The 10,864-nt window shown below is 39.8% G+C and overlaps 1 protein-coding gene across 1 annotated transcript in view; it reads left to right on the top strand.

The window, feature by feature from the left end:
- Positions 1-560: 560 nt before the first annotated feature.
- LOC128857453 (netrin-B-like) overlaps positions 561-10,864 on the top strand; it is a 190,849-nt gene continuing 180,545 nt past the window's right edge. The window contains exon 1 of the mRNA XM_054093210.1: positions 561-2,298. Coding sequence (XP_053949185.1) covers positions 1,074-2,298 — 1,225 coding nt within the window. The 5' untranslated portion in view covers positions 561-1,073. The remainder of the gene's footprint in view (positions 2,299-10,864) is intronic.

The raw sequence follows: 10,864 nt of genomic DNA, 5'->3' as shown, positions 1-10,864 counted from the left end.
ATTCTTTTAAGTTTATTTATTATCTTTTAATTTAAAGCTGTAATAAAAACCATTTTTAAGCTATCAAAATTTGCGAAAATTTGTTTGGACAAAATTTTCGAATTTTTTGGTGTCATTTACAATTTTCTTTTATTTAATCAAAAAATATTTAAATTATGGAAGTTTTTTTATTAAGATCAAAAAAAGATTCTTTTAAATTTATTTAGCATTTATTAATTTAAAATTGTAGTAAAACCCATTTTCTTAGTTATGAAAATATGCAAAATTTTTTTTAGACACAATTTTTTAGTTGCATTTATTTTTTTGTTTTTTAAGTTAATTAAAAAAATATTTAAGTTATCGAGATTTATGAAAAGTTTAACAAAAATTTATTTTCAATCAAAATTAAACAGGGGCATTTTCGGCAAAAAATATTTGAAGTGCAAAAATTTTAAAATTTCACACTTCGCGTTGAGTTTGTTGAAAAAAAAACGACTCACAAACAAAACAGCAACAATATTGAAAGATCTTCATTTATTTCAATAGTGCATAACAGTGTTAAATGAAAATAATAATAATAAAAGTGGTTTTACTTGACAACCCTCATAATCACAAATTTCCTAAAGCTAATCTCCAAATCCACTAGTGAAAAATAATGAGTTATTGAAAGTGAAAAACGAGCAGTGATAAACTTTAAATACAAAATTAATTATCACAAAAACCAAAAAAACGAATAAGAGCACGCAAAACCAGCTTTCAGACAAAGTTCTTTCTTCAACGCACAATCCAAAAGAAAGCCATTGAGCCAAACTAAGATACGCCACAGCTCAAGCAGACCACAGAGAGCAAACCAACCAATTTACTCAACTTTAACTCCTCCGCCAACCGCGACGAGCATAATTTGATACCGAAGTGATTAATCCGCCATTTAACTGGCACTTAATAACAGAAACACAAATCAGCTTTTGAGCACCACTCACCCATACTCCCACTCAAAGTTGAATTAATACGCACACCCAACAACCAACTAATTAGTCAGTCACTTTCCGCTCCCGCTTTCCATCCTTTCTTCCACCTCACCGCTATTCGCCAACATGACGCGCCTTCGCGCTTTGCTCAGTCCTCTACTCTTACTCTCACTACTCTCCCTCGGCCGCGCCATACCCAACGATGTGTACATGAAAATGTTGGCCGCTCAGGCGCCCTCCGATCCGTGTTACGACGATGACAAGGCGCGCAAGTGCATACCCGATTTCGTGAATGCCGCCTTTGGCGCGCCCGTACAAGCGTCAAGCACTTGTGGACTGGACCAGCCACAACGTTATTGCGAGTTGAGCGGTTTGGGTTCGATTGCCGATCCACAGGATATGACTTGCCACATTTGCGACTATACGAATCCGGCGCGCCGTTTCCCCGAATCAGCGCTTACCGATTTGAATAATTCGAATAATGTCACTTGTTGGCGCTCGGCACCCGTACCACCAGTGACTAGCATGAATGCACCACCCGACAATGTTTCGCTCACTCTATCGCTGGGCAAGAAATACGAATTGACCTATGTGAGCCTGCAGCTGTGCCCGAAATCACTGAAACCCGATTCGATAGCGATTTACAAGAGTTCCGATTATGGCAAGACTTGGCAACCTTTTCAATTCTATAGCTCGCAATGTCGTCGCGTCTATGGGCGTCCCAATCGTGCAACCATCACAAAGCATAATGAACATGAAGCACGCTGCACCGACTCGCATCGCCAGGTGGGCGATGTGACTGGTCTGCAGGGTTCGCGTATCGCTTTCAGCACGCTCGAAGGACGTCCATCGGCACGTGATTTGGATTCGTCGCAGGTGCTGCAGGAATGGGTTACTGCCACGGATATTAAAGTGGTCTTCCATCGACTGCAAATGCCCGAACCGAATGCGCTCAACGTGCTGGAGACGAGCGGCATCGAAATGAAACCGAACGGCAAATATAGCGAGGCAACATCTAATTCAGTGTTGATACAACAATACGGCGGTTTGAATGCGATCGATCAAGCAGCCGATGCTGTTAGTATACCTGCTGCGGTGACTATCTCAAGCGGTGCGTCCACGCATACGGGCGCCGCTAGTTTAGGACAACATTATGCGGTGTCGGATTTCCTCGTCGGTGGACGCTGCAAGTGTAATGGACATGCATCTAAGTGCTCACCCGATCATAACGGTGTGCTCGCGTGCGAATGCAAACACAATACGATGGGTCGTGACTGCGAACGCTGCAAGCCATTCCACTTTGATCGACCATGGGGTCGGGCAACGGCACGTGACGCCAATGAATGCAAAAGTGAGTAGAACATATACATATAACAAAAACAAAAGAACAGAGTAACAAAAAAAACACAGAAAAACAAAACATGACCACTGATGAATTACTAATTCATATTTATGAGTGGAGTTTATTATTTGATTATTGTGATTAGCATTTTTGTGGTTGTTGTTGCTTGTGCATTACTTTTTGTATGCTTTGCATTATTGATGAGGATTCTCGGAGGCGTTAATATGACAACTTAATTAATGTTTTATGGAAATATGTAGCTCAAGCGTATTAGGGCGCATGAGGGTTAAAGGCAATTGGGCATGGGCATAGTTACTCGCCTTTAGTAGGTTTGGAAGCGCGCAATAAAGAGGTTTGGCATATCAGCTGATTGCGGGTGATTACTGAGCGGAAGCTTTTGCCATAAAAACAAGTCGTTAATGCCCTAAAAGCTTTTGCTTTCATCAATGCGCATTGAAATTTTTTTCTATATTTTTGCTCTTCGCATTCTAAAAATGGTTGGGCTATTAAAATGAATATGGAAAAAACCGTCGAAATTCCGAAGAGTTATGGGTGTGCATGTAAAGGGTGGTTATGTTTTAAGGGCCGGTGTTGTTTTTGAATAAAATACAATTTTTTTAGGAAATTATTGTCACTTCTCTTTATTATTATAATATTGATATGGCTCAATTACGCATGAAATAAAATATCGGCCAAATGGCCGCGGCGGTCTCGGCGGCATACCTCCATCCGATGGTCCAAATTTTCGATGACGCTGAGGCATAATTGAGGTTTCATGCCGTTAATGTGCCGAATTATCTCATCCTTTAGCTCTTGAATTGTTGCTGGCTTAGCGGCGTACACCTTTTCTTTCAAATAACCCCAAAGAAAGAAGTCCAACGGTGTCGTTGACGTTTAGGTGTGGTTCACATTCAACATCGGCCCTTGAAATTTAACCACCCTTTATAAGCACTTACATGCATAGACCCGTATGTACATTACGGTGCACCACTAATCATACCAAAAAAACAAAAATTGGTACTGTTTTTCAATTGGAATTATAATATTTATGTTCTTCTCAGACATCCGCCAAAATACTTTGCAAAATTTTAAGATTTCCTTGAACTGAACGAATTTGGAAGTAACTTCAACAAACGAGTTTTTTGTAAGTGAAAACAGTTTTAAAATTTTTCTTTTATTTGTTTAAATAATCTCCTCTGCTGATAGAAGTGTTTCAACCTAAAAGGTGTGCGTAAAATTGTTTAAAAATCATATCAACGACATCGAAATACTAAGATTTCTGGTGAAATTTTCGAGTTTTTTTGGAAGATAGCTTTAAAGAAAGTTTTAATGAAAATGCAGAAAATCCTAACCGATTTTGAATTCTAACGCCCTATAGAGCAGGTAATTTTTCATCCTTTTCAATTCTTTTCATTAGCCCACCCCACAGTATTTTTCGCATTTCCAATTATTTTGATTCCGTTCATAAAATTTTGAAACATTTTTAATACAGACCTCTTAAGCGTAAACTCTTCTATATATTAGCTCAGCTAATTCTATGGGAAAATAGTCTAAAAAATCATAATTTTATTTATAAAGAATACAATTTTTGCAGGGACTTCCAAGTCGGTTTCGCTCTTGTAAATCGTAAAATTTTTCTGAAATACTTTGGCCGTATTTTTAAAATAGATTAAAGTTTATAGTTAAGGTATAAACCCATAGATTTTTTTCAGTGAGACACCCTAATGAGCATACTCATATAGATCTAAGTAAAGGGTGCTCGATTCAAAGGTATCGGATTTCAAATTGAAATAAAACAACGAAAATTCAAATTAATTGTCCAATATTCATACTTTTTCTTGTAGAACCATTCCTGGCATTTATTTTTTAAAGATAATCTCTTTGAAGATAATTCCAGTTGGTCGCAACTGCGTCGTTAGTCAGCCATCCGCAAACACTAATTTTGAATGACTCGCTGGAGGACTTCGGTCGGTATCGCGTGAATAACTTTAGTACTGCAATGTTGTCTTCCAATGCCTCAATCGAAGCTGGTTCACATAGCATTTAGACTTTACATACCCCCACAAATAAAAGTCCAAAGGTGTGATATCACACGATCTTGGTGGCCAATCTACAGGGCCGAGACGAGAGATAAATTCCTAGCCGAAACGACGACACAGTAAATCCATTGTGTCACGGGATGTATGCCAAGTAGCGCTGTCCGCCATTTTGTGGAAACCAAATGTTGTGGAGATCATGGGCTTTAATTTCCAATATGAAAAAGTCGGTCATAGCGCGATAGCATTCGCCATTCACTGTTATATTGAAGCCAGCCTCGTCTTTGAAGAAATATGGGCCAATGATTCCTCCAGCCCATAAGCCGCACCAACCGGTATCAGTAAAGGTAATGGCTGTTCTTGAATGGCTTCGGGTTGTTCTTCAGTCCAAATAAGGCAATTTTGCTTATTGAGGCCAAAAATGCGCCTCACCACTGAACAAAATGTTTAGCCTGCTCGCGATGAACACTTTTCACAGTGCGTCGAATTTTGTAATATAACTCACGATTTGTAAACGTTGTGGAGGCGTGGAAGTCTTTCCATGATAAAATGTCAAAGAATACTGAAACAAAATTTCCATTTATTTTGACTGCAGTCACGCGAGACCCGTCAAGAAAACCCTATTGGAAAAAGTACCTTCAATCTCATCACCCTTTATATATAAATGTTTTATAAACCACAATTGACTGTAACGAGTTCTTGAATTGGAAAATAGAGATAATATAATCAACATGAAAAATAAATTTACGTCGATAATTTACTTTGAATGCATTTAGTGTAGTGACCTTCGTTTCAACTACTCAGATATGGTATTTCATGCTACCAACCAATTGACCTTCTCAATCACTCCATCAATTAGCATTTCCGCACACGAGTTTCGTAAAGACAAGCCAACTATAGGGTGACCAGATAAGAACGATAGGAAAATAAATGTAAATATAACATCAACAGTGGGAGTATCAAATTTACTCTAGGTTTATTTTGAAGCTGCACCATATTCATGCCCTTATATATATGGAATAGCTCATCTTTGAAATGGCCAGCTTGACTTCGCAAGCAGTCAATCGATCGTTCAAATTTTGTCATCCAAAATTGTTCGTCTTTTAGTGTAGACTAAGAGCTTGACATTTACATACATATAACTTTATGTTAGGTGGTTGGCCGGGCTCCTCCTTCTAAAGGGTGGTTAAGTTTCAAGAGCCGATGTTGATTTTGAATAAAATACAATTTATTTTAGGAAATTATTGTCATTTCTCTTTATTATGATAATACTGGTATGACTCAATTACATTTGAAACAAAATATCGGCCAAATGGCCGCCACGGCCTCGCCAGCACACCTCCATCCTATGGTCCAAATTTTCGATGACGCTGAGGCATAATTGAGGTTCTATGCCGTTAATGTGCCGAATCATCTCATCTTTTAGCTCTTGAATTGTTGCTGGCTTATCGACGTACACCTTTTCCTTCAAATAACCTCAAAGAAAGAAGTCCAACGGTGACAAATCACATGATCTTGGCAGCCAATTGACATCGCCGCGACGTGAGATTATTCAGCCATCAAATCTTTCGCGCAAAAGAGCCATTGTTTCGTTAACGGTGTGACAAGTGGCACCGTCCTGTTGAAATCACATATCGACCACATCCATATCTCCCAATTCGGGCCATAAAAAGATCGTTGTCATCTATTCACAGTAACTGTTTGACCGGCCTCATTTTGGAAAAAAATACGGCCTAATGATGCCGCCAACCCCTAAACCGCACCAAAGTCACTCCTTGTGGGATTGCACTCCTTGTGGACCATTGCATTGGTCTTTCGGCAATCACTCTTGGATTAACATTCGCCCAAATGCGGAAATTCTGCTTATTGACGAATCCACTGAGGTGAAAATGTGCCTCATTACTGAAGATGATTTTGTGCCAAAATTTGTAATTCACTGTTGCCATTTCCTGCCACCATTTTGACCATTGGCGACGCTTGAAATGGTCAAGAGGCTTTAGTTCTTGAGTCAATTGCACCTTGCAAGCGTGTAAATGCATGTCTTTATGCATTATGTTGATCAACGACGAGCGTGAGAGGTGCAATTGTTAGGCACGATCACGAGTTGATTTGGACGGCTCTTCAAACACGCTATCGCGAACAGCAGCAATATTTTCTGCAGTACGAGCTGTACGAGCATGCACTGGTGTCTTCACATCTCCTACAACCCGGTTTGCTCAAACTATTGCACAATTTTTCCGATTCTACGTACATTTGGATTATTAAATTGACCAAAAAAATCACGAAGTGCGCGATATGCATTCTGATTTGAACGCCCGTTTTCATAATACGCCTGAATAACTGTAATGCGGTGCTCGATTGTGTATCTTCCATGCTTCAATTTATGTTAGTTTTGAATTGAAAAATGTGAAATGAAATACAGAAAAAAGCTTAACGTTTAGGTGTGGTTCACATTCAACAGCGGCCCTTGAAATTTAACCACTCTTTATAAAGTGGAAGGAACCTTTAAAAAGTCCTCAAATTGCCACACCACATAAGTTAGACTGAATTTTACAAACGAGCTCATAGGTTAGACTGAAAGCTGGTGTAATACTATTTTTCCATATAGAAAAAAAAATTATTTAGATGTCCTCGATGATTTCAGTTATTACTGGCATGACCTTCGCCAAAATGAACCATGAAATGAAAAAAATAATTTGCAGTTTCGGAAGTGCCACCATCATGAAATGGAGAACGTTTTTTACCTTGCAATTATGAAATTACGCTTCATTACAAGAAAAATTAAGTCAGAAACGTACACTGAGATGATGCGCTCCTTGAACTGGGCTTACAGACAGTAAAGAGGACAATGCCAGAATTTTTGTTTCCAGAAAGTCCAAGAAGGTTTTTTTCTTTCCGATCACCAGGTAGAAGTTCGGACCTAAATCCCATTGAAAACAGGAAATTGGTGCATCATTGCAAGGGCTGTGCTGATAAATGATCGTCAGTATTCAACGATGTCAATTTTGCACTTTCGAATAAAATTTTCCGGACAATAAAATAAAAACGGAGGTTCTAAATCATATTAAAAGCCAAAATTCATATATTTTCCCCCTAAATCTTTGCACTTTTCATTTAAATGACGCGCAGTAAAAAAATTTTCGCGTAAACTTATGAAATAGTAGTAAATTTTTCACATACATTTTGCCCAACTCTGAGGTGAGCTTTTTTTGTTTTTTTTTCTGTCGGGACAACTAGCAAGTGCAGCACTCAGACCTAAATTAAGTCCATTGTACTACACTTGGATTCCCTTTTAATTTTCCTTAAATCTACCCGATCTCCGAAGAAATCTGAGTAGATCTTGTGGTGCTAAGGAGCCAAGATGGTCGCTTCTTAACACATCAGTGCCAAAGACCTCAAACCTGATTCTAGCGAAGGCGGGGCCGACACACAGGAAGTGGTCCGCCGTCTCATCCTCCTCTTCACATGCTGGGCAGAGTGCACTGTCTGAGATGCCCAACATTTCCATGTGCTTCGCCCACAGAAAGTGGCCCGTCATCAGTCCAACCAGCCGTCTGCACTCCCCTCTGCTTAATGACAGGAGGGTTTCCGATAGTCTCGGACATGACAGGTAACATCAGTTTTGTCCATCTGCAGCCTCTCTCAGCCTACCAAGCTCGCTTGCGGGTGGTAGTAACCCATTTGCTAACCGTGGCTTTGATGGCCGCAGAAAGGAGTGGCAGAACGGGCTCTGGGCCAAAAAAAGTTGGCCTTAGAGTCCATCTTAGCTAAGTAGTCAAAGGTCTCGTTTCCCACGATACCCACGTGTCCCGGGACCCATGTTAGCATCAGGTTGTTATGCCTAGATTTACAGGACTCGACTACCCCTTATGTAGTTGGGGGGCTGTCTAAGGCCATGAGCGCAGCTTGGCTGTCGCTGCAGACACATATAGATCTGCCTCTCCATCTGTATTCCATAACAAAGTTCATCGCTTCTTGAACTGCATACACCTCCGCTTGAAATACAGATGCTTGCATTCCAAGAGCAAAGTGCAATTTTGTCCTGCTGGATTTCACGTAGACCCCAGAGCCGTAGCCATGCTCGGTCCTGGAGCCATCCGTGAAAATGCGAAAACAGTGTTTGCCGGGCTCATTTTTAGAGTTTAACCACAACTGAGCCTCTGACAGCACTACACTGTATGTCTTTTCAAGTACGACACTTGATGGCATGGAGTCAAGGGGCATGGAGAGAATCGTTGGATCAATTGGCTTATCTGTTTTCTGTGAGCTTAAAATGCACTTTTTTCTACTGATGAGTGCTTGGGAAAGTTATGGGGTAAAAATTACAAGGTGGCGCAAAATTAATCACCTTATAGGAAAATTTATAATTTTGCAAATGGCATCGTAAGTCAATCAAACTTGAAACAGACAGCTGCAGTGTACAAACAATCAAGCAGAGGAGCGCATAAAGTTCAAAATAAAGATATACGTCACTTTAAATATAATTTTTTTTAGTAAAATAAATTTATTCAAAAGCAAAATTGGTTTATTAATTTTGCGCCACCTTGTCTTGAGATAAAGTAAAAAAACTTGTGGGGTTCTGAATAGTACCCCTCTCCCTTTAGAAAGTCGCTTAATAATGAAAACTTATGTTCCATTAATATTTACCCTAAATACCTGCTTAACCTTTTCGGTTGTATTTTTTTTTGTGCCACTTGCCACAACAGCAACCCTTCGATGTACAATACACCAGCTTTTTTAACTCGACAAATATTTTTTAAATATGTTTGTACGGAATATATCAAATAATTTACTAGATTGCGCTTTTTCATCACATTGCAAGTTGCAAGAACACGAGTATACCCGCATTAGGGTGAGACAATTTGTATGAAATTTTTGTTGAAATCGTTACAAGCAGCTTCGCATTCTATATACAATTTTGAGAGAGAAAAAGACCACTAGAGCATACACACACATACGTAATAGGCTCTTACACCTAGTTTTAAACCGACTCCGAACGGCAGATATATTTTATGAGGAGCTTTTTCATGGCGAAAATACACTCGGAGGCTCACCATTGGTTTGCCATCCAAGGTTTGCCTACCGAGGTTTGCCATCGCCTACCACCAACCCATTCGGCTCGGCCGGCCGCCATTCGAGCATAGCTCTAAGGTCAATATCGGGCTTAGCAAATTTTAAAAGAAGCTATCTTTAATTAACTTTTACCTACTCTGTCACTGCCCTGCACTTAGCAAAACACGAATAAGCTGCTTAGGTTCTGCATCATTTTCAACAACAACTCCTTGTGGACAATTCCCTTGGAATCGTAAAAACAAATGAGCGTCGACTTGATTTTTGACTTCTCCAAACGCGATGTTTTGGTTGGTGGCTCGTCTGAGGCCTTCCATTCGGTACTTCGACGCTTAGTTTCAGGTTCATGTTAGAAACACCACGTTTCATCACCAGTTACAATGTTGTAAAGGAAGTTCTCGTCTTTTCTCGCCTCTTTAATGAGGTCTTTTGAATGTTGAATTCTAAGCAATTTTTGGTCCTCAGTTCACTAGTGCGGAATAAAACGTGTATAGACCTTTCGTAAGCCCAAATGATTAGTAAAAATGCGATAAATCGATGTTTTGGAGATATTCGACTCCGATTCTATGAAATTCAACGATAATTTTGGTTCATTCTTGATAAATTGACGAACAGTTTCGATGGAGTTTTCGATGATTACTGATTTTGTGCGGCCCGTATGTTCATGTCATCAATTTCTATAGTTCAAAGTTGCGGTATAGGGCCACTGAGCTATGAGTTATCAACGTTATAACGTCAATAGGTGAATAGCTGTAGCTGGGACTGTCAGCAGATCCTCGAGACATATATATGTATACAAAAACAATATAGGATTTTTTATCTCTAATCTGGCCCATAGGGCGTCAACCACTCCTCTTCGCCAACGGGCAGGATTTTGTGCTAGAGATCTTAGTTCGCTTTACGACAATTCAAGAGACTACATTTCAGCTTCTGTTGCACGCCGCCAGGTCATACGTAATCTGCCCATTCCTCTACCAATTTAATGAAATGGATTCCAGTGCAGCGCTTTTTTAGCGACGTTGTCGTTATTTTTATGATGCAACGTCAACCTGGTTCGCTTGTGCCAACAACTCGGGGTTGGTTGTTGAACGGTGCCAGAAAATTCGCAAAATCCGACAAAGGCAGCGCTTTAGGAACGTGCGTCATGATCTTCGCAATTATTTTCCAAGTGGGGCAACCATATATTAAAACGGACTTGACGGTTGATTGAAGCTACGCAGCTTGGTGTGAAGGCTGATACTGTTGATTTGCCACAATAGAGCGAGGATGTCGAAAGATGAGCTTTGCTAAGTCTATATTCCACATCCACCTCAGAACCGCCATCCGCGTTGACCAAGCAGCGAAGATAGCAGAATTTATCAACGGTTTCGAACTGTTGTTATAATTGTACAAATTAGTGGCCCCACCATTATGGGATTCTTTCAATTAATTCTTCTTCTTCTTCTTGATATCCAAAATAAATACTTCGC

Source organism: Anastrepha ludens, chromosome 3 (genome assembly GCF_028408465.1).
Source record: "Anastrepha ludens isolate Willacy chromosome 3, idAnaLude1.1, whole genome shotgun sequence".
In the NCBI taxonomy this organism is placed as follows: Eukaryota; Metazoa; Arthropoda; class Insecta; order Diptera; family Tephritidae; genus Anastrepha; species Anastrepha ludens.
This window is presented reverse-complemented; position numbering and strand designations above follow the sequence as displayed.